General features: G+C 48.2%; 2 protein-coding genes across 2 annotated transcripts; both read right to left on the bottom strand.

Annotated features, from left to right (window-relative positions):
• Positions 1–3,683: 3,683 nt before the first annotated feature.
• Positions 3,684–18,752, bottom strand: LOC146020879 (protein Hook homolog 2-like). The gene is made up of 4 exons (XM_083154421.1): positions 18,451–18,752; positions 13,792–13,895; positions 11,942–12,046; positions 3,684–5,302 (listed from the first exon to the last, which is right to left on the bottom strand). The coding sequence occupies exons 1-4, from the start codon at positions 18,488–18,490 to the stop codon at positions 5,282–5,284; spliced, it is 270 nt and encodes an 89-aa protein (XP_083010547.1). The 5' UTR covers positions 18,491–18,752; the 3' UTR covers positions 3,684–5,281.
• Positions 18,753–25,296: 6,544 nt separating this feature from the next.
• LOC146019631 (protein Hook homolog 2-like) lies at positions 25,297–26,496 on the bottom strand. Its single transcript, XM_083152136.1, has 2 exons — positions 26,081–26,496; positions 25,297–25,434 (listed from the first exon to the last, which is right to left on the bottom strand). Exons 1-2 carry the CDS (start codon positions 26,226–26,228, stop codon positions 25,346–25,348), a joined length of 237 nt encoding a protein of 78 aa, XP_083008262.1. The 5' UTR covers positions 26,229–26,496; the 3' UTR covers positions 25,297–25,345.
• Between the last annotated feature and the right edge of the window lie 872 nt (positions 26,497–27,368).

Below are 27,368 nucleotides of genomic sequence, written 5' to 3'. Positions count from 1 at the left end.
TACCTCCTCTCTTGGCAAACTAATCAGCTCTTTCAGACTTCAGTATCACTTATATGCTGATGATACTCAAATCTATCTATCAACCCCAGAGTTGTCACCAGTGGTTTTGGGCCGAGTCTCTGAATGCCTCTCTGCCATCTCATCTTGAATGTCTTCTCGCCAACTCAAACTCAATATTTCCAAAACAGAATTACTTATATTCCCGCCAACTAAGAACAGTTACCATCCTGATATCTCCATCGCTGTTGACAACTCGACAATCTACCCTACCCCACAAGCTCGTTGCTTAGGAGTCACCCTCGACTCTGAACTGTCCTTTCTTCCCCACATTCAATCTGTCTCCAAATCATGTTACATGCATCTAAAAACATCCAAAATACGACCTACCTCACACAAGACACTACTAAATCTCTTATCCATGCACTCATTATATCCCACATTGATTATTGCAATAGTCTAGTAACTGGTCTTCCCAAGAACAGACTCTCACCACTACAATCCATTCCAAATGCTGCTGCTAGGCTGTTCTTCCTTGCAAGATGCTCATCGTCTGCTGATCCGCTCTGCCAGTCCCTCCATTGGTTACCTGTATCTTACTGTATTCAATATAAAACACTTCTACTCGCATATAAAGCTATTAACCATACTGCACCAGTATACATCTCTGCACTTATCACTAAATATCTCCCATCTCGACCACTCCGCTCTGCACAAGATCTGCGTCTCTCTTCTGCACGGATCACCAGCTCCCATTCACTATTACAGGACTTTCATCGGGCTGCTCCCATCCTATGGAATGCCCTTCCACGCACAATAAGACTCTCCATTAGCCTCCAAACTTTCAAGCGTTCCCTGAAAACTCACCTCTTCGGACAAGCCTATCATATTTAAATTCTACACGCATAACCCTCTGAGGCACTTATGTATTATATAGCTTCCCTTCTGGACTTGTAACTTGGTGGGACTGCTATGCTATTACTGGTGCCTGTCCTTGTGTTTACCTCCTATGTCCCTAAAGATTGTAAGCTTGCAGCAGGGCCCTCTAACCTCCAAGTCTGTCTGTTGTTACCCAGTTTGTTTTATCACTGTTTACTATTGTAAAGCACAACGGAATCTGCTGCTCTATATAAGACGCTGTAACGGAATCTGCTGCGCTATATAAGATACTGTAACGGAATCTGCTGCGCTATATAAGAAACTGTAACGGAATCTGCTGCGCTATATAAGACACTGTAACGGAATCTGCTGCGCTATATAAGAAACTGTAACGGAATCTGCTGCGCTATATAAGAAACTGTAACGGAATCTGCTGCGCTATATAAGACACTGTAACGGAATCTGCTGCGCTATATAAGAAACTGTAACGGAATCTGCTGCGCTATATAAGACACTGTAACGGAATCTGCTGCGCTATATAAGACACTGTAACGGAATCTGCTGCGCTATATAAGACACTGTAACTGAATCTGCAGCGCTATATAAGACACTGTAACGGAATCTGCTGCGCTATATAAGACACTGTAACGGAAACTGCTGAGCTATATAAGAAACTGTAACGGAATTTGCTGCGCTATATAAGACACTGTAACGGAATCTGCTGCGCTATATAAGACACTGTAACGGAATCTGCTACGCTGTATAAGAAACTGTAACGGAATCTGCTGCGCTATATAAGACACTGTAACGGAATCTGCTGCGCTATATAAGACACTGTAACGGAATCTGCTGCGCTATATAAGACACTGTAACTGAATCTGCAGCGCTATATAAGACACTGTAACGGAATCTGCTGCGCTATATAAGACGCTGTAACGGAATCTGCTGCGCTATATAAGACTCTGTAACGGAATCTGCTGCGCTATATAAGACACTGTAACGGAATCTGCTGCGCTATATAAGAAACTGTAACGGAATCTGCTGCGCTATATAAGACGCTGTAACGGAATCTGCTGCGCTATAAAAGACGCTGTAACGGAATCTGCTGCGCTATATAAGAAACTGTAACGGAATCTGCTGCGCTACATAATACAATGTAACGGAATCTGCTGCGCTATATAAGAAACTGTAAATAAATAAATAAAATAAATAACACAGTTCCTGCCCGAGAGTAAAATAGCACTATAGCCTTACACTCATTCACTAACCTACCATAAATGTATCCTAGTGGTAAGAGCATAGAAGGTTTAAATCTGGCATGTGTTTCACATCTACTAAACCTCATTGAGTTTTATTCACTGAACAGTCAGTATTGAAGTCTTCTTTACATGTCTGGCACTGTAATGTGGTACATATATAGTCAGGATCACCATCATGTGCTTAATTACTATATATACACACATATGTTACAGTACTCTACATCCCCAGGACTACAGTGTATTCACTATAGTGCATGGCTGTTATCAATCAGGTACATTATCATGCATGCACTATCAGTACTTACTATATAAATTATATACAGAGGCTTGGCTAATGTAGTGGTTGGCCACACCCAATCTTGTGGTTGGCCACACCGCAAAGTATGGGCCTCTTCCACTGTAAGCCCCCCCCCCGGTTGGCCTGCCATCCTCTTGTCTGACACTATCCGAATCGCATTATTGTTCCACAACAGCCGGACACCTTCACACACGGTACAGACACGTGTAAACCAGGGTTACCTTCCCGACGCGTTAACTAAGAACACGGAATTAGCTCTTGCAATAAATGATATTTGTGTAATCTGACGTTGTTGATCTTAAATTACACTGGACGTCCCTTTGATGATGACCAGGCGATCGCTAGTGCCATCATACCACTCTTATTTATACCACTTCTTTTCATCTGTAAGGCCGTGTATTAGGTGATCTCACAACTGTTTATACTTATTTATAAATCAGCACCAGGGACTTGGTCAGCGGCCCAGCGGGAAATGCGCCAGCTTCCCAGATTTATGTCACTTACAAAAACATTTCAGAAGCCAAAGTAAACCACAGCCAGTCCTTCAAAATTATTAGTAGCAGGCCACAGCATTTAATGAAAACTAATTGGGGTGATTCATATGCAGTGGAATGAGACTGACAATGAAGAGGCTGATACCCAGGTTTTATGTGTACTATTTACATACATTACATTAATTCTTAATGATGATAATAATTATAATGTAGGGGCAGCCTGGGAAACAGCACAAAACAAAAGTAACTTTGGCCCTTATTCTGAATCGGACGGTACGGCCAGCGTGCGGCCGTACCGCCGATGTTTTTAGTCTGCACATGCGCAGAGGTCAATCTGCGCATGTGCAGCCCCATTCGCCGCAGACGTATTTCGTCCGCCGCAAAGGGGGCGTATAGGGGCGTGAGGGGCTTCATACCCTCATTTCCCTATGTATACGCCCCGCGTTTCATGGGCGTTCCCATGCAAACGCGGGGCGTATGCATGCTAATCAGGGTATGACGCCACTGATGGGGGCGGAAAGCTGACGTCGCCGGATGTCAGCTCTCAGCCCCCATACAAGCTATCACACGGACGATTGTCCGTGTGGTCTCAGCTTGCGGGAGCTGCTGTGGCGTGCGGCCCTGCCTTCGATGGTCGACGACCATCGAATGCAGGGGGCAGCTCCCACCATGGTGGAGGCGTACGCCCCACCATTTTTATGCGGATCGCCAGCCGTCCGTGTACGGACGGCCGTGGCGATCCGTCTCGTGGGCGGGGATTGGTTTGTGCGGCCGGAGCACCGTGTGCGGCTCCGGCCGCACCAACCAGAATAAGGGCCTTTGCACTTTAATAAAACCGTACTGCGCAGTGGGTGCGGCAGATGTAACCAGCACAGACATTTAGGGGCACATTCAATTGTCTGTGATAAAGGTTATTTTCCCCGCACTTGGAATTATCGCTGCTATATCACAGTAATTTCAATTAGAGTGGCTAAAGGTACCCAACTTTTAAAGTTCAAAACGCATCGCATTGGTTAGAATCGCACCGTGTACCTGCAGCGATGCGCATCCCAGCGGATACAATATTATATAGCACAAAAAGTATGTGCAGGCAGTACTTTTTGTGCTACACCGCATCGCATCGCGTCACTTTTGTAGTACATGCGATGCAATGTCCATTAGGAGACTATTAATTGAAAAAAAAAAATATTGCGTTGCACCACACCCGCACAGTACAGTACATCGCATCCCCTACAAGTGCCAAAATTGCACGGCACTTTGAAGTACAAAACGCACAGCACAGAAATATCTCAACGTGTATAGGCACCTTTAGGCATTCCTGTCGCTGCCCAGGAACAGGGGTGCTGGCAGGTTCCCCGGGCCCTGGTAAAATGTAGGGGGCGTGGCAATTGGGAGGGAGTGGCTACCAGTGGCTGCGTCCCATAAGAAAAAAAAAACCTAACTTGTTCAAGGTTGGTGCCGGCGGGGGTGCGGGTGTGATCGCACACCTGCACAGGGAGAGAGGACAGGCTGCCTCTCTCTTCCCAGCTTAGCACTGAGCAGCGTGTCCTGAGCTGGGGAGAGAGGCTGTGCTGCAGCGGCAGCCTGTAATTTCTCTCCCACTGCCCAGCTCCCTGCAACAGGAGGGAGCAAGATTTTGAGAAACAGTGCATGTCATTCCTGCTGCGGATGACAGGAGGCTGAGTCACATCTCAAGACCACAGGTGCCGACTTTCTCAGAAGTTCCGGGATGCTCTCAATTGTTCATGGAGACCCCGCAAAATCAGGCTTATCTCCCTCATCCTGACCGTGCCCTAGTGAAGCGGGCAGGATCCAGAGATAATTGTGGGCATTTGCAGGTCTGCAGGAGGGGGCGAGGATTAAATTATATTTGCATTATTTTAGCTCCGCCCCCTTCTGTGGACCCACAAATCATGGCATTTTTCTGAAGTGGGGGCGGGGCTTGATGACATAAGTCCAGCCCTGTCCCTCAAGTCCCCTGCAGGTCATTTCCCCTGGTAGGGAGAACTCTAAAGGTGCCACGCACTAGAACAATTAAACACGTTTACCTGTGAATAACCAGATTTGCTGTGATGGGGGCTTATCGACATCAGGTTCTGTCCCTGCCCCAGTAAGGTCCGATGACCGTCTCCTCCCCCAACTTCTCCCAGAGGAGAAATATAATGTATTATAATGTATCGTTTGCACAGCGACATAAACAATTGCATTCTGATATTTATCTGCAAAATCCCTGCACAAAAATCTGCAGCATTATAAACATTTCATATGTTGCCTAATATCTTCAATCACCACCCAGACAGTATAATTCCATCAATTTGCAGCAGGCCTGATTGATGGGTTCGGGAGGTCTTAATTTACTTATGTTTATCCAGTTTCTGGAAGAAAGAAAAAACAAAAGAACTCAGTTTTAATGAATTAAGGGAATAAACTATTAACTCCGGCTACCCCCGACAGGCCTGGGAAATAATTACTTTACCAACTTCTTAATAGACCATTAAATACAATTTCCACATTCTTTTTCCTGTACAACACAAGTCTTTTCTGATATAAAGGACACATTTTTTTATTATTATAGACTAGGAAATCAGTGTATACTGTGTGTTCAGTCCACTGAGTGGGGATTATTCTGGTTGTTTTGCAGCCTTACGAGTCCACCAAACCCTTTCCTTGCGAATGATGGCCTGGCTGACACCCATTCGCAAGGGCGCACCCTAGGGCCTGTAAATGGATGTTACACAGTAACGTCCATTCGCAACCTAGTGGGATCCACCCACATCATTCGATGGTCGGCGACCATCGAATGATGGGGAAGATGCACGCATATTAAAGTGACTCTCAAGTCATTTACATATGCATGGATGCTCGGGAGGAAGTGGGCGGACAGCTGACATATGGGCGTTCCCATATGTAGATGGCCCAGCCCACCGTCCCACTTGGTTGCGTGCACCCAGCAGACACTCTGTTCTCCGTGGCCGCACGCACCCTGCATCTGCACGTGTGCAGAAGTAAGTGAACCAGAATAACCCCCAGTGTCCCTGTCACGTCCCACCGCAGGGGGGCGCCGGTGGTCCGGGACTTACCAGTGCGGGCATTCTGGCGGGCTCCCACCGGTGGAGGTGCTGGCACTGGTCGTGTGTGGCAGGGCGGCCTCTTGGCAGGCAGGTGAGGTGTGGGCTTGCTGGAGCCGGGAGCGGCTCTCTGGCCGCCAGCTTCCCGCAGCGCCATCTTTTGCCTTGCGTCTTTTGCCTTTACTTGCCTCCTGAATGCCCCAGCTGCTGGGAACCGCCCCTAAATGGTATTTAACAGGAAGGCCTGCTATAGGAAGTTGCCAGTGCAATGTCTCCACAGTCTAGTACTGTGGCCATCAGTTATCTGCGCTCCACAACAGTCTTGACTAAAGATTCCAGTTCCAGACTAAAGATTCCAGTTCCAGCCTGTTATCCTGCTCTGTAGCCTGCACCTGCTGAGGTCTTGCCCGCCAGTATATTCCTGCTGCCTGCACTCTGTGCTCCCGGTGCTTCACCAAATATGGACGTTCCTCCTACTGTCACAGTAATTCCAAAATAAAACCTATTCGTGCAACAGTCGATCATTCGCCCAGCACGTCTCTTATATCGAAGTCCAGACACCTCTGAAGCTCCTGGGTCAGTTCCGGGTCCACAAATTACCCCAAGTGTGACAGTCCCTAGTAGACGTGACCATATATTCCGCAGCAGTCATCCTTTGGCCAACTGCATGCGAATCATCATGCCTCCATCTCTGAATCAGGACCCGATGTGAAGGCCAACAAAGTCTAGGTTGCTAGCCAATTGGTCTTCATGTAGGTACACAGGGATGCCTTGGTCTACAGGTAAATGTAGACAGTGCTTAAGGGTGACAGGTACAAAAAGTTGACATGGTCAAAAGGTTTTTTTTATTTTATTTTTTTATGTTTTTCCAACTGTTGCTTGATTTACTACCCAGGTGGACTATGATTGGGAATAGTAACCACTGCCGAGGGCACCTGTAGCGGAGAAAGCCACTTAGCCAAAGTGTTGCGAGTGAAGCGAGACCATGAGGCTTCATGTTTCCACTGATTGTGCTAATATATTTAACATATTAAACAGTTACGTTGCGCTGCATAATATCAGTACCAACTTGCTGTGCACAAAGAAACCGGACACACTGTTTAAGCACTATAATGATTTGGTATTTGGTACATGGCGCCGTGCTACTTCCGGTTTTTTACGCTCAGCAAACTATCTAAAATAAACTAACTTAACTCCATACCAACATGGATAGTTCATACCCCCACTATCCATGTTGGCATGGGGTTGATTTTAGATAGCGTGGCGAGCGTAGCGAGCCACCGAGCCCGCAGCGTTGGCGAGCGAAGCGCGCCCCGCTGGCGCCGTGAAACTACACAAGTACCAATGATTTATGTATGCAAAAAATGATGAATAAAAAACTTTATAAGTTAAAAGACACATAAAATGCAATCAAATTTCAATCAAAAAATCAATAAGAATTCACATCCGGTACAGAGTTTCCACTGTGGAATATTGCCTCCAATATTATTTAAAGTTTATGTTTGGGAAAAACAAAGGTATGGTGCTTAGCATCCCCTTCTTTGCTGTATTATCATGTGAGCATACACGCACGAACCACAGTTCAATTTGAGCAGCAGACGAGGGGTTAATAAGCAGGTGTAGTTTTGTTAGTTCACCAATAAAGTCACAGGCAGAGTGAGTTATCCATACATCCACTGTGTTAGTCAAAGCTCAGTTAGTCAGCATGAAAGCCCATATAGGAGGTAGGCAGGATACTGTAAGCACAGATTTATTGCAATATTGTAGCAAGCTGGAATGAACGATATAATAGTCACCTCACTTTTAGGCTGGCTTCAGGCAGCAGTCCGTGGCAGCGGGTGGCTGGCGTGGAGGTATCACGCTAATGGAGGGTTGGAATTCCTCACCATAGAAGCACTGTGCTGGTAATGTAGGCTTCTGACTCGCCTCTGATGTTTGGCGAGGTGCCGGCCAGCGGGAGTTGTAGCGTGCGGTAACGCTGCAGGAGGACTCAAGTGGAGAACTTTCAGGACCCCCCCCCCAACAACCAGCTATATCTACGGAATCAACTGTACATGTTGGCTTCAAATGATGTTGGTCCCGTGAAACAGGGCCGTTTGGTTTCAGTGAAATCTGTCCTCAAACTACATGAACAGCCATGAAATTACATTTCAGAAATGAAAAATAGTATCAGATTGAAGACCCAGCGATTTGGGTTACACTGAGATCAACCTTGAGCTTCTGCGATGCCGTTTGAACAGGGTGGGGGTCGGAAATAGCGGGTCCAATGTTATCCTAAGTGGAAAACGTTCCAGCTTTGCCTGGCGGTATCTCCGGTTCCCGGGAGTCTAGAACTGCGGGGCCAGGCTCGTTGGAAAGCCCTGGCCCTCAGCTACATTTTTACCTATTTAGAGAGTGGGCCTGGAGCTAAAGCTATAGCTCCATCAGGCCCATTGTTAATCCGGCCCTCATCATCCTATAGATGTCCGACCTCCCGCACATCAGATACACCGTACAATACCTCCCACTGTCCATCATCCTCTAGATGTCCGCCCTCCCGCACACCAGATACACCGTACAATACCTCCCACTGCGCATCATCCTCTAGATGTCCGCCCTCCCGCACACCAGATACACCGTACAATACCTCCCACTGTCCATCATCCTATAGATGTCCGCCCTCCCGCTCACCAGATACACCGTACAATACCTCCCACTGTACATCATCCTCTAGATGTCCGCCCTCCCGCTCACCAGATACACCGTACAATACCTCCCACTGTGCATCATCCTCTAGATGTCCACCCTCCCGCTCACCAGATACACCATACAATACCTCCCACTGTCCATCATCCTCTAGATGTCCGCCCTCCCACTCACCAGATATACCGTACAATACCTTCTACTGTGCATCATCCTCTAGATGTCCGCCCTCCCGCTCACCAGATACACCGTACAATACCTCCCACTGTGCATCATCCTCTAGATGTCTGCCCTCCCGCACACCAGATACACCGTACAATACCTCCCACCGTGCATCATCCTCTAGATGTCTGCCCTCCCGCACACCAGATACACCATACAATACCTCCCACTGTCCATCATCCTCTAGATGTCCGCCCTCCCACTCACCAGATATACCGTACAATACCTTCTACTGTGCATCATCCTCTAGATGTCCGCCCTCCCGCTCACCAGATACACCGTACAATACCTCCCACTGTGCATCATCCTCTAGATGTCTGCCCTCCCGCTCACCAGATACACCGTACAGTACCTCCTACTGTGCATCATCGTCTAGATGTCCGCCCTCCCGCTCACCAGATACACCGTACATTACCTCCCACTGTGCATCATCCTCTAGATGTCCGCCCTCCCGCACACCAGATACACCGTACAATACCTCCCACTGTGCATCATCCTCTAGATGTCCGCCCTCCCGCTCACCAGATACACTGTACCATACCTCCCACTGTCCATCATCCTCTAGATGTCCGCCCTCCCGCTCACCAGATACACCGTACAATACCTCCCACTGTGCATCATCGTCTAGATGTCCACCCTCCCGCTCACCAGATACACCATACAATACCTCCCACTGTCCATCATCCTCTAGATGTCCGCCCTCCCACTCACCAGATACACCGTACAATACCTTCTACTGTGCATCATCCTCTAGATGTCCGCCCTCCCGCTCACCAGATACACTGTACAATACCTCCCACTGTGCATCATCCTCTAGATGTCCGCCCTCCCGCTCACCAGATACACCGTACAATACCTCCCACTGTGCATCATCCTCTAGATGTCCGCCCTCCCGCTCACCAGATACACTGTACAATACCTCCCACTGTCCATCATCCTCTAGATTTCCGCCCTCCCACTCACCAGATACACCGTACAATACCTCCCACTGTCCATCATCCTGTAGATGTCCGCCCTCCCGCACACCAGATACACCGTACAATACCTCCCACTGTCCATCATCCTCTAGATGTCCGCCCTCCCGCTCACCAGATACACCGTACAATGCCTCCCACTGTCCATCATCCTATAGATGTCCGCCCTCCCGCACACCAGATACACCGTACAATACCTCCCACTGTCCATCATCCTCTAGATGTCCGCCCTCCCACTCACCAGATACACCGTACAATACCTCCCACTGTCCATCATCCTATAGATGTCCGCCCTCCCGCACACCAGATACACCGTACAATACCTCCCACTGTCCATCATCCTCTAGATGTCCGCCCTCCCGCTCACCAGATACACTGTACAATACCTCCCACTGTCCATCATCCTCTAGATGTCCACCCTCCCGCTCACCAGATACACCGTACAATACCTCCCACTGTGCATCATCCTCTAGATGTCCGCCCTCCCGCTCACCAGATACACCGTACAATACCTCCCACTGTGCATCATCCTCTATATGTCCGCCCTCCCGCACACCAGATACACCTTACAATACCTCCCACTGTGCATCATCCTCTAGATGTCCGCCCTCCCGCTCACCAGATACACCGTACAATACCTCCCACTGTGCATAATCCTCTAGATGTCCGCCCTCCCGCACACCAGATACACCGTACAATACCTCCCACTGTCCATCATCCTCTAGATGTCCGCCCTCCCACTCACCAGATACACCGTACAATACCTCCCACTGTCCATCATCCTATAGATGTCCGCCCTCCCGCACACCAGATACACCGTACAATACCTCCCACTGTCCATCATCCTCTAGATGTCCGCCCTCCCGCTCACCAGATACACTGTACAATACCTCCCACTGTCCATCATCCTCTAGATGTCCACCCTCCCGCTCACCAGATACACCGTACAATACCTCCCACTGTGCATCATCCTCTAGATGTCCGCCCTCCCGCTCACCAGATACACCGTACAATACCTCCCACTGTGCATCATCCTCTATATGTCCGCCCTCCCGCACACCAGATACACCTTACAATACCTCCCACTGTGCATCATCCTCTAGATGTCCGCCCTCCCGCTCACCAGATACACCGTACAATACCTCCCACTGTGCATCATCCTCTATATGTCCGCCCTCCCGCACACCAGATACACCTTACAATACCTCCCACTGTGCATCATCCTCTAGATGTCCGCCCTCCCGCACACCAGATACACCGTACAATACCTCCCACTGTCCATCATCCTCTAGATGTCCGCCCTCCCGCTCACCAGATACACTGTACAATACCTCCCACTGTCCATCATCCTATAGATGTCCGCCCTCCCGCTCACCAGATACACTGTACAATACCTCCCACTGTCCATCATCCTCTAGATGTCCGCCCTCCCGCTCACCAGATACACCGTACAATACCTCCCACTGTGCATCATCCTCTATATGTCCGCCCTCCCGCACACCAGATACACCTTACAATACCTCCCACTGCGCATCATCTTCTAGATGTCCGCCCACCCGCTCACCAGATACACCGTACAATACCTCCCACTGTGCATAATCCTCTAGATGTCCGCCCTCCCGCACACCAGATACACCGTACAATACCTCCCACTGTGCATAATCCTCTAGATGTCCGCCCTCCCGCTCACCAGATACACCGTACAATACCTCCCACTGTGCATAATCCTCTAGATGTCCGCCCTCCCGCTCACCAGATACACCGTACAATACCTCCCACTGTCCATCATCTTCTAGATGTCCGCCCTCCCGCACACCAGATACACCGTACAATACCTCCCACTGTGCATAATCCTCTAGATGTCCGCCCTCCCGCTCACCAGATACACCGTACAATACCTCCCACTGTGCATAATCCTCTAGATGTCCGCCCTCCCGCTCACCAGATACACCGTACAATACCTCCCACTGTCCATCATCTTCTAGATGTCCGCCCTCCCGCTCACCAGATACACCGTACAATGCCTCCCACTGTCCATCATCCTATAGATGTCCGCCCTCCCGCTCACCTCCAAGTGCCGGATCCTCGTGTCCTTCTCCTGCAGTTGGTTCTTCAAGGCCTGGATTTCAGGGGGGATATAATTCTGCTGTTTGGGGTCCAAGGTTTTAATAACCTGGGAGGACACAAAACGGGAAGAATTAAGACTTGCTGCTCATTGTATCAGTGGTTGGCTCAGCCAAGTGCCCCCTGACTGGCACCATTACCATTCTTCATGCCCAGATCAAACTCCAACAGTAGCAGATCTAAAGCACTTATAATAGGGAATAATAAAGATTGATAATAAAAATAGAATAATACATTTAACACATGGCTCACTAGCGTCACTGCACAAAGGCCATCCAAAATATAACTGGGGTTTATCTGCACTTTGTTTAAAATACTGAAGACCTACATTGTCTGGAAAGACAGAGTCTGGCTTAGATTCCAATGACTAATTCTCCCAGAAATGCCCCTAAAATCCTTCTCATTGGTGTGTAGGTTATTTCCTCAATCTCGCTGGAAATAGATTTGATATTGGGCACAGCCTGGGTAGAATGCTGCCAGTACGGAGTTTCCTCTGCAGGAAGAGGCTCTCGGCATTTACGGAACTTCTCATAAAACGTTCCGTACGCGCTCTCTAGATCTTTCATCTGCAGCCATTTGTTTTTTTCTTTTCAAATAGGCAAAAAAAAAAAGTGTTCCAGGAGTGAGCGCACCCACAGTTATCCAAAATGAGGCGGAAGGTTTTATTGCAGTGAAACCTCGCACCCAATTAAATTCCCCCCTTTTTAATGTATAAAGTAACCAAACAATTAACGGTACTTGTGTATTTTGGCGGCGCCCATCGCATCGCATACCATAATGCATGCGATGGTATGCGATGCGATGCCCTTGGATAGTGTGCGATGGCATACAATTTTCAAATTGTATGCCATTGTACATGGCATACAATGCCATACGATGCGATTAAACATTGTATAAGCACCCTAATGGGTGCTTATACAATGTTAAGCACCCTAATGGGTGCTTACAATGTTAAATGCACCCCCACGCCACCCCCCACTATAAACGTGAACCCGAAGCGTGGCGAGCGCAGCGAGCCCGCGAGGGGCGGCGGTACGCGTCCTACGACCTTTTCATACCCCCACTATCCACGTCGGTGTGGAGTTGAGAATAGAATAGTGTGGCGAGCGCAGCGAGCCACCGAGCCCGAAGCGTGGCGAGCGCAGCGAGCCCCGCGAGGGGACACGGATACCTGTGAAGCCCGCGAAGGGACGCGTTTACCTGTGAAGGTATCCGGGTCCGCTCGCCACGCTTCGGGCTCGGTGGCTCGCCACACTATTCTATTCTCAACTCCACGCCGTGGGTATGTGGGGGTATGAAAAGGTCGTAGGACGCGTACCGCCGCCGCTCGCCACGCTTCGGGTTCACGTTTATAGTGGGGGGGTGGCGTGGGGGTGCATTTAACATTGTTAGCACCCATTAGGGTGCTCAAAAACACCCTTTAGGGTGCTTATGCGATTTTTCATCGCATAGGGGGTCAAAATCGCGTCGCATCGCATGCCATACGGTACATGGCATGCGATGCGTTCATCGTGCGATGTACATCGGGGGCGCCGCTATAATACACAAGTACCCAATTAACTAATAACCAAAAACAACTTATTTATAGTCCTGTAATTTCTACACTAAATCAGAGGCCAGCCCCGGCTATACCCTATAACAGTGGTGTCAAACTCATGGCCCTCCAGCTATTGAGGAACTACACATCCCAGCATACCCTGCCACAGATTTTATTTAATGGATTGCTAAAACTATGGCAGGGCATGCTGGGATGTGTTGTTCCACAACAGCTGGAGCGTATCAGTGGTGTCTCACCGTCGTGGGTTTATCCACGTAGCGCTTGTACCGCTCCTCCATCGCCTGCAGGTCCGCCTCCTTCTGCAGCAAGATCTGCTGCAGCTCATCCACTTTCCGGGACACTGGGGAAACAAGCGCATCTTACACTAGTGATTATCACACACACGCACACACCAAATATTGGGGCCGATTCAGACCTGCTTGCAAAGGTCTACAAACTTACCAGAGGAAAAGAGGTGCGATAAGAAGTTAAGCAATGTAGCTTTGCAAAGAAACTGGAATAGATTTGCTGGTTTTATTAAAGAGAAAAAGAGTCAATTTATAACAGCAATTGGCAGAGGACAACCAGACACCCTACCAGGTCAGCAAACTGCAGAAGGTCAGCAAACTGCAGAAGGTCAGCAAACTGCAGAAGGTCAGCAAACTGCAGAAGGTCAGCAAACTGCAGAAGGTCAGCAAACTGCAGAAGGTCAACAAACTGCAGAAGGTCAGCAAACTGCAGAAGGTCAGCAAACTGCAGAAGGTCAGCAAACTGCAGAAGGTCAGCAAACTGAAGAAGGTCAGCAAACTGCAGAAGAGAGCGTTACTGTCCCCTTAACAGTGGGAACATTTACTTTCCACTCGCTTCTTGGAAAGGGAGGTTACGGCAAGTGATGCTCGCCACAGACTCTGTTCATAAGAAAAGAGTAGCAGTTAAGATCCTAAAGAAAAGAGCACTCATTCAAAGTGCAAAGAGGAGAGCATCACTGGAACGGGAGTACATTATGACCGAGTGTCGGGTACTTCAAGTGGCACATGAGAGTCCTTTCCTGACCCGTGGATACGCAGCCTTCCAAACAAACAGCTATCTTTATTATGTAATGGAACTGGTTGGCGGAGGGGACCTCTTCGATTTCGGGGTCAGGAACATGCTGAACCCATTGGCAATAAAATTTATTGCCACAGAACTGGTCTGTGGATTGCAGTTCCTGCACGCCAAAGGAATAATCCACAGAGACCTAAAAGCTGAGAACATTTTGCTGACAAAGTGTGGACATGTAAAGATCACAGACTTTGGTCTGGCCACGTTGAATGTATATGGAGAAACCAAGGACAGTATGATTGTTGGGACACGTGGCTATAAGGCTCCAGAAGTATTATTAGGTGCATCATTTAGTGCAGGCGTGGACTGGTTTGCATTCGGTGTGATATTATATATGCTCACCCTACGAATGCACCCTTTTCCTGGAAAGGATAAGGAAGAGATCATGAGAAATACCCTTAAGAAAGAACCGTCGTACGCAGGTATTACTGGTCCCGCAACAAAGGACATTATATCCCAACTCCTGTGCAAGGACCAGACCCTCCGGCTCGGGGTAAACGGCAACGTGCGAGAACACCCCTACTTCTCTTCAGTTGCATGGCAAAACATAGAGACTGGAAAAACAGCGTCTCCACTCAAACGGCACATGTGCAAGGCACATGTGCATGGTACAGATCAACAATGTCCCGTGTCTTACAGCGAAGCCTACAAAGAACCGATTCCTGCCATGGACCAAAGCCTCTTTGACGACATTCAATTTGTGTGCCCTAAATGGGGTAAAAGCTATCATAACGTGCCAATGGAGCTAGATACCATATCATCAGTTAATGGCGAACTGCACGACAAAGAATAGACACCTGTTGCACCTGCTGCCTGCTCCGTCCTCGGCTACTTTTCCGGAGATGTACCGTGTTCCACCTGTCCGGTACAGTTCTGCTAACCGACTCTAAGCAGTCATGACTTTCCTTGTCTGTAGTTTGGTCTGAACTACAATGTCATCTGGGGATTAGGGCTACTGGCGACACCCCACAAAAAAAACGACACTGGGCAGCCACCTCATGGGAGTGTTGGAAGAGCTGTTAATTATTTTTGAAAGGTTTATAGTTATGGTTACACCCATCTCATTGATAAGAATTAAGCTGGGTACACCCTAGTTCCTGCCTCAGCGGAGCTTACAATTTTTTTTTTGTTGGGGGGGGGGGGGGCTATTTAACCACTTTACCGCTCTAGACCAGCATCGTCTGGAAAGTGGAGAAATGTTTAGCTTCATTCAGAGCTATAAATGATAACTATGCAGCTGGAAAAATCCCCCACATTCCCCATGCAGGCCATTATATTCAATCTTCTAAACATACCAGGTAAGGAATATATGGCTAGGAAAAAACATTTGGTATCCCAATTGCACACTGAGTGAAACATAACTTCATAACACAGAGATTTTGGTTGCGTATATCTGCAGATATAGGGCTAAGCCCCCAGGCCGTACGTCAAGGCATCTCTGTCACTGGGGGTCCCTAATACTGGGTATGGGTCTGGGGTGTGGGCCCCCAACATGCCGACACAGGCTGAGTACTCCAGGGCAGCACACAAATGAAAATTAGTAGGGGTTAATAAGAAGCACATAGGTGCTATGTAGGGAAGTGAAGGTGTGATTAAAATACAAAATATATACAATGTGATAGGAAAAAATAAGTGTTAGGGTGTGCTAACCTGGAGCAGACCAGCCATATCAACATGAGGGGGACCACACTCCCAAACCCATCCCATTAGCAGTAACATATATGTCTGGGCTTAATAGCCCAGTATAAGGCCACATGATAATGGCTTACTACATCTGAGAGACAGCTTACCTGGAGATACCCCTGGCTTCTCCAATGGCACTCAGGTGTCAGCAATCTCTCCTAATGCTGACCCATCTATGCCTCTCAACTGCACAACACTTTTGTTGGTAAGCTGCTCAATCAGAGGTGTGTCACTCAGGTGCCAAAAGGGAGGGGCAATTCTGTCTAGGAAAAAACATTTGGTATCCTAATTGCATACTGAGTGAAACATAACTTCATATGTTTCACTCAGTGTGCAATTGGGATACCAAATGTTTTTTCCTAGACAGAATTGCCCCTCCCTTTTGGCACCTGAGTGACACACCTCTGATTGAGCAGCTTACCAACAAAAGTGTTAAGGAATATATGGCTGCCATAATACATACTTCCAAAACATTTAACAAGATCTGGTCTCCATGCCGACTTCTCAAAACACCCCCCCCCCCCCTCCCACACACTCTTTCCTTATGTCTTCTCCTTCTCGACCTACTCTTGGTTCTATTGCCTTTGACGGTTCGCCGCACGGTCATTGTGAGAATTTTTCCCCTTATCTTTAAGTCTAATAAAACTGGATCTGACTTATTGTGATATTACTGCTACTGTATTTTGTTGTGTTGTGTCGAATTTTATGGCGATTCATTTAATACATTGTATTAAAGAAAAAAAAACACACCTACATACCTATAAACGTAACCGACATGAAAGGTGGCCCCTCTTAGCTTTGGGCCCCATAGCAGCTGCACTCCCTGCCGCTATAGTAGCTACGCCCTTGTATAGAACACATGGAACTTACAGGGAAGGTGTCCCCTCTTAGCTTTGGGCCCCATAGCAGCTGCACCCCCTGCCCCTATAGTAGCTACGCCCTTGTATAGAACACATGGAACTGACAGGGAAGGGGTCCCCTCTTAGCTTTGGGCCCCATAGCAGCTGCACCCCCTGCCGCTATAGTAGCTACGCCCTTGTATAGAACACATAGAACTGACAGGGAAGGTGGCCTCTTTCAGTTCTGTTACCCTTCTAGTACATACAGTGCCTGTTTGGGTCTTAGTCTACCTGCTACCACTATTCCCCACTCATATCACTACTATGTGCTGCTGGGTACCCTGCTCCTTCTGATGTAACTCTGCGCACCGGATCCGAGTCGGGCCGGCTGCACATAACACTTTCTAAAACTTATGTGCAGCCTCTGGGCGGGGGGACACTGCAAGGGCAGTGACAAGCAGGCAGTGAACACAGCGGGAGCGGGCAGGGGACGCCTGTGAACGGAGAGCTGGGCAGGACGATCAGGGAGCTGCAAGGAAAGAAAAAAAAAAACAATACAAATGAATGGGCAGCCAGTGATTGGCTGATTGCTCTCTCAACCAATTGCCGATTCATTTGATTCGGTCCATTAATTAGTATTGGGGTGTTTTTTCCCCTTGCAGTTTCCTGATCCTCCTGCCCAGCTCCCAGTCGTCGTCCCCCCCCCCGGCATCCCCCACCCGCTGCATCTGTGTCCGCTGCCCCGCCTCTCCAATTGCCTGGCTCACCAGCGTCCCCTATCCGCTGCCTCTTTGTCCGCCTCTCCCCCTGCAGATCCCCGGGAGTTGCATATGATAAATCGCATTCAAAACATGGCACATCAAGTGCCTAATCGTGTCTGACCCCTCCAGGGGGGGAGCTGCAGGGGAAATCAGGTCCAACTTGGACAAGTTGGACTAATGTATGGGGGCCTTTAGCCTGTGGCCTCCTGCTGCCTCCTCATATCACTATTCTGTTGGGGACTCTGCTCCTTCTACCATACAACTTTTAGCCTCTGGATTCTTGATGCATCCATTCCACTCCTGCTGTTTTACTTTACAAATACAAGACTTCAACAAGTACAGGTTAGCTCAACTCCTGAAATACTCTGTGTTGCTGTGCATAGTCTGATAATCCAACTGGCCTAGAGTCAATCTAGTCTCACTAAATTACAAGTTGTGGCCACACATCAGGCAAGGGATAAATAAGTCATAAAGCAGGTGATCTCTCTGCAATTCCAGGCCTGAGAGCCCCATTCCCTGGACCACTGCTCACCTGAGTACGTCCATCTCATCCCTGAGGGACTGCGCCTCATAAGCCAGCCCGGTTACATCTTGGTTAACCATGTGCAGATCCTGAACCTCCCGATCCAGATCCTGACATCGCTGTCTGTAGTCATCTCTCGCGCTCTCCAGCCTGAAGTAAGCCCAGAAACATCACAAGTTACCTTCTATGCGGCCTCTCACAGAGATCATCCAAAGCCACTGGGGGCACATGGACAGCCATTCATTCTGGACATTTAACCACATACAGTAGTCATAGTTTGTTTTTGTTTAGGGAGTGCTCCCCACAGGGCAGGATTTTTGGAGGGGGCTCCCTAAAAAAAAAAAAACACAGATGAGTGTCCCAAGGCCGGGCAGCGCTTTCCGGAACTTACCCGAGCAACCTGGCTGTGTATGGCGTGACGTTAGCAAGGTCAAGCCGCAAACAGCCAGGAAGGAAGGAGCTGGGGCCGGGCAGCCGCAGACAGGCAGCGGCTGAAGCGGAGCTCATTGCTCAGCTCAGCGGTGCTGCCCAGAGCCAAGGAGGGGGAAAAGACAAGGGCAATCCTGGAAGTGTTAGCACTGAAGCATAGCCTGGAAAGCTGCCTGGATCACCACTGAAGGGGTTAATAAAAATATGTTGCAACTGCTATAATCCCTATAATTTACATGTTCCCATATAGGCAGCAAAAACCGCCATCAAGCAAGCCCCACATGTACCGGATCGCAAAGCTCCTACAGCCATGCGTAAAGCAAGCGCTGGTCCTCTTGACCGTTAGGCCCCACCCTTCTCCCGTTACCGGTAGTTTCCTCCTGCAGTTGCTCGATCTGACTCTGCAGCAGAAGCAGCTTCTTGCCAAACACTGGTGTCCCCGTGCCCTCTTCCGACTGTTCCTGCTGCTTCTTCAGGTTTCTGTTTTCGCTCATTAGACTCCTCTTCTCTTCCATGAGCACCGACACCTGATGAAGCGAATGAGGGGGGGATCGGGCAACACAGGAGGGAGAGGAGCAAGGCCCACAGAGTAAGAAGGGTTTATTAAAGAGCACATAAATAAGGGGTTAAGAGGAAAGTGGTAGTAACAAATATGGGATTCCCTACCAAATCCTCAAACAATGGATCGGCCCAAAGACTATGAACATAGTAACCGTGATCTCTGCGGGACATTGTGGCAAGATACAACTCTCAGCAGTGCTGACTGGCCATGTGACAGGATGAAGGTTCCAAGATGCAGCGGGGGGGGGGGGGGGATTGAACAGGGAACGTACATGCAGCAATCTGCAGACTTTTCACCCCCATCCCCCTATGCCATGTGTTCCACAGGTTTAGATCCCTACCATACTTAAAGATAATAAAAAAAAGTCTGTGCCTATAGCACAGGTTCTCAAACTTGGTCCTCAGGACCCCCACACAGTGCATGTTTTGCAGGTCTGCTCACAGAATCACAAGTGAAATAATTTGCTCCACCTGTGGATCTCTTAAAACGTGTCAATAAGTAATGATTGCACCTATCGGGTGACCTGTAAAATGTGAACCATGTGGGGTCCCGAGGACCGAGTTTGAGAACCCCTGGCTTATAGGTTCGGACTATGTATATGGCTTTTGTGTAAACTGGTTTCAAACAGTCTGGAATGAATGATGAATGAATCTTTCCTGAGCCCTCCTGACTGGACCATTTAGTAAATGGCCAATGAACTGTGTTTGAAAATGACAGTTGGGATTGGATTGGTTGGTGCTTTATCTCCTTTTGCCTGATCTCCACTTTATCTCTTCTCCAGGCTTAATACATCTGCCCCATTATCGGTTGTCCCCATTAAGCCAAATAGGGCTTCCGGATTACTGAAGCAGCACTAAGCACTAGATAGATATAAGCTACATTGAGCAAATAACTCCTTGTAGGACTGGTGGAAAACATTGGCAATATTAAAGAACACATTTAGGTTTTCTAATAGTTAATTTCATAACTGGTGAAAATAAGTTTTAGAATTTGTAAAGAAAAAAAACAAACAAACAAAAAAAACACCTCATATCAGCTGTCATAATGTAGGTGACCTTTAGAACTATGCTCCATTGTGACATCACAGTTACCGATGACATCACACAGCTGCTGAAGACACAGAGTCTCAGATGTGATATACAGTTCTTACTGGAGGTCACAGTTGCGATTTGTGCAAATTTGTTTTTGCGATAGTGCGAATTTGTTTTTGCGATAGTGCAAATTTGTTTTTTTCTCTAAGAGCCCTAGTCTTGTGACATAACATGGGTCCTATCAAGAGAAAGAAAGCATGGATAAAGAAAGGAAAGAAAATGCAGAGGAGAAGGAAAGTGAGCAGGAAAACAAAGCAGGCAGCGAGACACATGAGAAGAAATTCCTCATTGGTACCAGGTGTACAGAGAGGCTGGAAGAGATTGGTAGCCTTTATGACAAAGAAAAGAGATCAGTTCCTTAAATCATGTCGCAGATGTCCCAGATTTTGGCAAGTGAGAAAAACGAGAAACATGGCCATTGCTGAAGACCCAGGGGAAGGATGCAGCCATTGGGCAGGCCAGACAAACTTACCAGAGGAAAAGAGGTGCGATAAGAAGTTAAGCACCGTAGCTTTGCAAAGAAACTGGAATAGATTTGCTGGTTTTATTAAAGAGAAAAAGAGTCAATTTATAACAGCAATTGGCAGAGGACAACCAGACACCCTACCAGGTCAGCAAACTGCAGAAGGTCAGCAAACTGCAGAAGGTCAACAAACTGCAGAAGGTAAGCAAACTGCAGAAGAGAGCGTTACTGTCCCCTTAACAGTGGGAACATTTACTTTCCACTCGCTTCTTGGAAAGGGAGGTTACGGCAAAGTGATGCTCGCCACAGACTCTGTTCATAAGAAAAGAGTAGCAGTTAAGATCCTAAAGAAAAGAGCACTCATTCAAAGTGCAAAGAGGAGAGCATCACTGGAACGGGAGTACATTATGACCGAGTGTCGGGTACTTCAAGTGGCACATGAGAGTCCTTTCCTGACCCGTGGATACGCAGCCTTCCAAACAAACAGCTATCTTTATTATGTAATGGAACTGGTTGGCGGAGGGGACCTCTTCGATTTTGGGGTCACGAACATGCTGAACCCATTGGCAATAAAATTTATTGCCACAGAACTGGTCTGTGGATTGCAGTTCCTGCACTCCAGAGGAATAATCCACAGAGACCTAAAAGCTGAGAACATTTTGCTGACAAAGAGTGGACATGTAAAGATCACAGACTTTGGTCTGGCCACGTTGAATGTATATGGAGAAACCAAGGACAGTATGATTGTTGGGACACGTGGCTATAAGGCTCCAGAAGTTTTATTAGGTGCACCATTTAGTGCAGGCGTGGACTGGTTTGCATTCGGTGTGATATTATATATGCTCACCCTACGAATGCACCCTTTTCCTGGAAAGGATAAGGAAGAGATCATGAGAAATACCCTTAAGAAAGAACCGTCATACGCAGGTATTACTGATCCCGCAACAAAGGACATTATATCCCAACTCCTGTGCAAGGACCAGACCCTCCGGCTCGGGGTAAACGGCAACGTGCGAGAACACCCCTACTTCTCTTCAGTTGCATGGCAAAACATAGAGACTGGAAAAACAGCGTCTCCACTCAAACGGCACATGTGCAAGGCACATGTGCATGGTACAGATCAACAATGTCCCGTGTCTTACAGCGAAGCCTACAAAGAACCGATTCCTGCCATGGACCAAAGCCTCTTTGACGACATTCAATTTGTGTGCCCTAAATGGGGTAAAAGCTATCATAACGTGCCAATGGAGCTAGATACCATATCATCAGTTAATGGCGAACTGCACGACAAAGAATAGACACCTGTTGCACCTGCTGCCTGCTCCGTCCTCGGCTACTTCTCCGGAGATGTACCGTGTTCCACCTGTCCGGTACAGTTCTGCTAACCGACTCTAAGCAGTCACGACTTTCCTTGTCTGTAGTTTGGTCTGAACTACAATGTCATCTGGGGATTAGGGCTACTGGCGACACCCCACAAAAAAAACGACACTGGGCAGCCACCTCATGGGTGTGTTGGAAGAGCTGTTAATTATTTTTGAAAGGTTTATAGTTATAGTTACACCCATCTCATTGATAAGAATTAAGCTGGGTACACCCTAGTTCCTGCCTCAGCGGAGCTTACTAAATTTTTTTTGTTGGGGGGGGGGGGGGGCTATTTAACCACTTTACCGGTCTAGACCAGCATCGTCTGGAAAGTGGAGAAATGTTTAGCTTCATTCAGAGCTATAAATGATAACTATGCAGCTGGAAAAATCCCCCACATTCCCCATGCAGGCCGTTATATTCAATCTTCTAAACATACCAGGTAAGGAATATATGGCTAGGAAAAAACATTTGGTATCCCAATTGCACACTGAGTGAAACATAACACAGAGATTTTGGTTGCGTATATCTGCAGATATAGGGCTAAGCCCCCAGGCCGTACGTCAAGGCATCTCTGTCACTGGGGGTCCCTAATACTGGGTATGGGTCTGGGGTGTGGGCCCCCAACATGCCGACACAGGCTGAGTACTCCAGGGCAGCACACAAATGAAAATTAGTAGGGGTTAATAAGAAGCACATAGGTGCTATGTAGGGAAGTGAAGGTGTGATTAAAATACAAAATATATACAATGTGATAGGAAAAAATAAGTGTTAGGGTGTGCTAACCTGGAGCAGACCAGCCATATCAACATGAGGGGGACCACACTCCCAAAACCATCCCATTAGCAGTAACATATATGTCTGGGCTTAATAGCCCAGTATAAGGCCACATGATAATGGCTTACTACATCTGAGAGACAGCTTACCTGGAGATACCCCTGGCTTCTCCAATGGCACTCAGGTGTCAGCAATCCCTCCTAATGCTGACCCATCTATGCCTCTCAACTGCACAACACTTTTGTTGGTAAGCTGCTCAATCAGAGGTGTGTCACTCAGGTGCCAAAAGGGAGGGGCAATTCTGTCTAGGAAAAAACATTTGGTATCCTAATTGCATACTGAGTGAAACATAACTTCATATGTTTCACTCAGTGTGCAATTGGGATACCAAATGTTTTTTCCTAGACAGAATTGCCCCTCCCTTTTGGCACCTGAGTGACACACCTCTGATTGAGCAGCTTACCAACAAAAGTGTTAAGGAATATATGGCTGCCATAATACATACTTCCAAAACATTTAACAAGATCTGGTCTCCATGCCGACTTCTCAAAACACCCCCCCCCCCCTCCCACACACTCTTTCCTTATGTCTTCTCCTTCTCGACCTACTCTTGGTTCTATTGCCTTTGACGGTTCGCCGCACGGTCATTGTGAGAATTTTTCCCCTTATCTTTAAGTCTAATAAAACTGGATCTGACTTATTGTGATATTACTGCTACTGTATTTTGTTGTGTTGTGTCGAATTTTATGGCGATTCATTTAATACATTGTATTAAAGAAAAAAAAAACACACCTACATACCTATAAACGTAACCGACATGAAAGGTGGCCCCTCTTAGCTTTGGGCCCCATAGCAGCTGCACCCCCTGCCGCTATAGTAGCTACGCCCTTGTATAGAACACATGGAACTTACAGGGAAGGTGTCCCCTCTTAGCTTTGGGCCCCATAGCAGCTGCACCCCCTGCCCCTATAGTAGCTACGCCCTTGTATAGAACACATGGAACTGACAGGGAAGGGGTCCCCTCTTAGCTTTGGGCCCCATAGCAGCTGCACCCCCTGCCGCTATAGTAGCTACGCCCTTGTATAGAACACATGGAACTGACAGGGAAGGTGGCCTCTTTCAGTTCTGTTACCCTTCTAGTACATACAGTGCCTGTTTGGCTCTTAGTCTACCTGCTACCACTATTCCCCACTCATATCACTACTATGTGCTGCTGGGTACCCTGCTCCTTCTGATGTAACTCTGCGCACCGGATCCGAGTCGGGCCGGCTGCACATAACACTTTCTAAAACTTATGTGCAGCCTCTGGGCGGGGGGACACTGCAAGGGCAGTGACAAGCAGGCAGTGAACACAGCGGGAGCGGGCAGGGGACGCCTGTGAACGGAGAGCTGGGCAGGACGATCAGGGAGCTGCAAGGAAAGAAAAAAAAACAATACAAATGAATGGGCAGCCAGTGATTGGCTGATTGCTCTCTCAACCAATTGCCGATTCATTTGATTCGGTCCATTAATTAGTATTGGGGTGTTTTTTCCCCTTGCAGTTTCCTGATCCTCCTGCCCAGCTCCCAGTCGTCCCCCCCCCGGCATCCCCCACCCGCTGCATCTGTGTCCGCTGCCCCGCCTCTCCAATTGCCTGGCTCACCAGCGTCCCCTATCCGCTGCATCTTTATCCGCCTCTCCCCCTGCAGCTCCCCGGGAGTTGCATATGATAAATCGCATTCAAAACATGGCACATCAAGTGCCTAATCGTGTCTGACCCCTCCAGGGGGGGAGCTGCAGGGGAAATCAGGTCCAACTTGGACAAGTTGGACTAATGTATGGGGGCCTTTAGCCTGTGGCCTCCTGCTGCCTCCTCATATCACTATTCTGTTGGGGACTCTGCTCCTTCTACCATACAACTTTTAGCCTCTGGATTCTTGATGCACCCATTCCACTCCTGCTGTTTTACTTTACAAATACAAGACTTCAACAAGTACAGGTTAGCTCAACTCCTGAAATACTCTGTGTTGCTGTGCATAGTCTGATAATCCAACTGGCCTAGAGTCAATCTAGTCTCACTAAATTACAAGTTGTGGCCACACATCAGGCAAGGGATAAATAAGTCATAAAGCAGGTGATCTCTCTGCAATTCCAGGCCTGAGAGCCCCATTCCCTGGACCACTGCTCACCTGAGTACGTCCATCTCATCACTGAGGGACTGCGCCTCATAAGCCAGCCCGGTTACATCTTGGTTAACCATGTGCAGATCCTGAACCTCCCGATCCAGATCCTGACATCGCTGTCTGTAGTCATCTCTCGCACTCTCCAGCCTGAAGTAAGCCCAGAAACATCACAAGTTACCTTCTATGCGGCCTCTCACAGAGATCATCCAAAGCCACTGGGGGCCCATGGACAGCCATTCATTCTGGACATTTAACCACATACAGTAGTCATAGTTTGTTTTTGTTTAGGGAGTGCTCCCCACAGGGCAGGATTTTTGGAGGGGGCTCCCTAAAAAAAAAAAAAACACAGATGAGTGTCCCAAGGCCGGGCAGCGCTTTCTGGAACTTACCCCAGCAACCTGGCTGTGTATGGCGTGACGTTAGCAAGGTCAAGCCGCAAACAGCCAGGAAGGAAGGAGCTGGGGCCGGGCAGCCGCAGACAGGCAGCGGCTGAAGCGGAGCTCATTGCTCAGCTCAGCGGTGCTGCCCAGAGCCAAGGAGGGGGAAAAGACAATGGCAATCCTGGAAGTGTTAGCACTGAAGCATAGCCTGGAAAGCTGCCTGGATTACCACTGAAGGGGTTAATAAAAATATGTTGCAACTGCTATAATCCCTATAATTTACATGTTCCCATATAGGCAGCAAAACCACCATCAAGCAAGCCCCACATGTACCGGATCGCAAAGCTCCTACAGCCATGCGTAAAGCAAGCGCTGGTCCTCTTGACCGTTAGGCCCCACCCTTCTCCCGTTACCGGTAGTTTCCTCCTGCAGTTGCTCGATCTGACTCTGCAGCAGAAGCAGCTTCTTGCCAAACACTGGTGTCCCCGTGCCCTCTTCCGACTGTTCCTGCTGCTCCTTCAGGTTTCTGTTTTCGCTCATTAGACTCCTCTTCTCTTCCATGAGCACAGACACCTGATGAAGCGAATGAGGGGGGGATCGGGCAACACAGGAGGGAGAGGAGCAAGGCCCACAGAGTAAGAAGGGTTTATTAAAGAGCACATAAATAAGGGGTTAAGAGGAAAGTGGTAGTAACAAATATGGGATTCCCTACCAAATCCTCAAACAATGGATCGGCCCAAAGACTATGAACATAGTAACCGTGATCTCTGCGGGACATTGTGGCAAGATACAACTCTCAGCAGTGCTGACTGGCCATGTGACAGGATGAAGGTTCCAAGATGCAGCGGGGGGGGGGGGGGGGGGGGGGGGGGATTGAACAGGGAACGTACATGCAGCAATCTGCAGACTTTTCACCCCCATCCCCCCATGCCATGTGTTCCACAGGTTTAGATCCCTACCATACTTAAAGATAATAAAAAAAAGTCTGTGCCTATAGCACAGGTTCTCAAACTTGGTCCTCAGGACCCCCACACAGTGCATGTTTTGCAGGTCTGCTCACAGAATCACAAGTGAAATAATTTGCTCCACCTGTGGATCTCTTAAAACGTGTCAATAAGTAATTATTGCACCTATCGGGTGACCTGTAAAATGTGAACCATGTGGGGTCCCGAGGACCGAGTTTGAGAACCCCTGGCTTATAGGTTCGGACTATGTATATGGCTTTTGTGTAAACTGGTTTCAAACAGTCTGGAATGAATGATGAATGAATCTTTCCTGAGCCCTCCTGACTGGACCATTTAGTAAATGGCCAATGAACTGTGTTTGAAAATGACAGTTGGGATTGGATTGGTTGGTGCTTTATCTCCTTTTGCCTGATCTCCACTTTATCTCTTCTCCAGGCTTAATACATCTGCCCCATTATCGGTTGTCCCCATTAAGCCAAATAGGGCTTCCGGATTACTGAAGCAGCACTAAGCACTAGATAGATATAAGCTACATTGAGCAAATAACTCCTTGTAGGACTGGTGGAAAACATTGGCAATATTAACCCCTTCCCGACATTTGACGTACATTTACGTCATGGTCGGGAAGTACTTCCCGACACATGGCATAAATGTACGTCATGGTTTCTAACTGTCACTGCGTCTATAGACGCAGTGACAGTTAGGTGATGTCTGCTGTCCCTGACAGCAGACATCC

The sequence above is a fragment of the Crinia signifera genome, chromosome 7 (assembly GCF_055691185.1).
Source record: "Crinia signifera chromosome 7, ASM5569118v1, whole genome shotgun sequence".
Taxonomy (NCBI): Eukaryota; Metazoa; Chordata; class Amphibia; order Anura; family Myobatrachidae; genus Crinia; species Crinia signifera.
Note: the sequence above shows the minus strand (reverse complement) of the source record. Positions and strands in the feature narration are given on the sequence as shown.

Excerpts from the sequence above, each read along its gene's own strand:
- LOC146020879 (XM_083154421.1), bottom strand. The coding sequence starts at position 18,490 with ATGAGGCGCAGTCCCTCAGGGATGAGATGGACGTACTCAG. Across the intron at positions 13,896-18,450 it reads GATGAGATGGACGTACTCAG|TGTCCCGGAAAGTGGATGAG; the intron begins GTGAGCAGTGGT and ends TTGTTTCCCCAG. Across the intron at positions 12,047-13,791 it reads ACGTGGATAAACCCACGACG|GTTATTAAAACCTTGGACCC; the intron begins GTGAGACACCAC and ends GTGTCCTCCCAG.
- LOC146019631 (XM_083152136.1), bottom strand. The coding sequence starts at position 26,228 with ATGGAAGAGAAGAGGAGTCTAATGAGCGAAAACAGAAACCTGAAGGAG. Across the intron at positions 25,435-26,080 it reads ACTGCAGGAGGAAACTACCG|GCTGGAGAGTGCGAGAGATG; the intron begins GTAACGGGAGAA and ends GGCTTACTTCAG.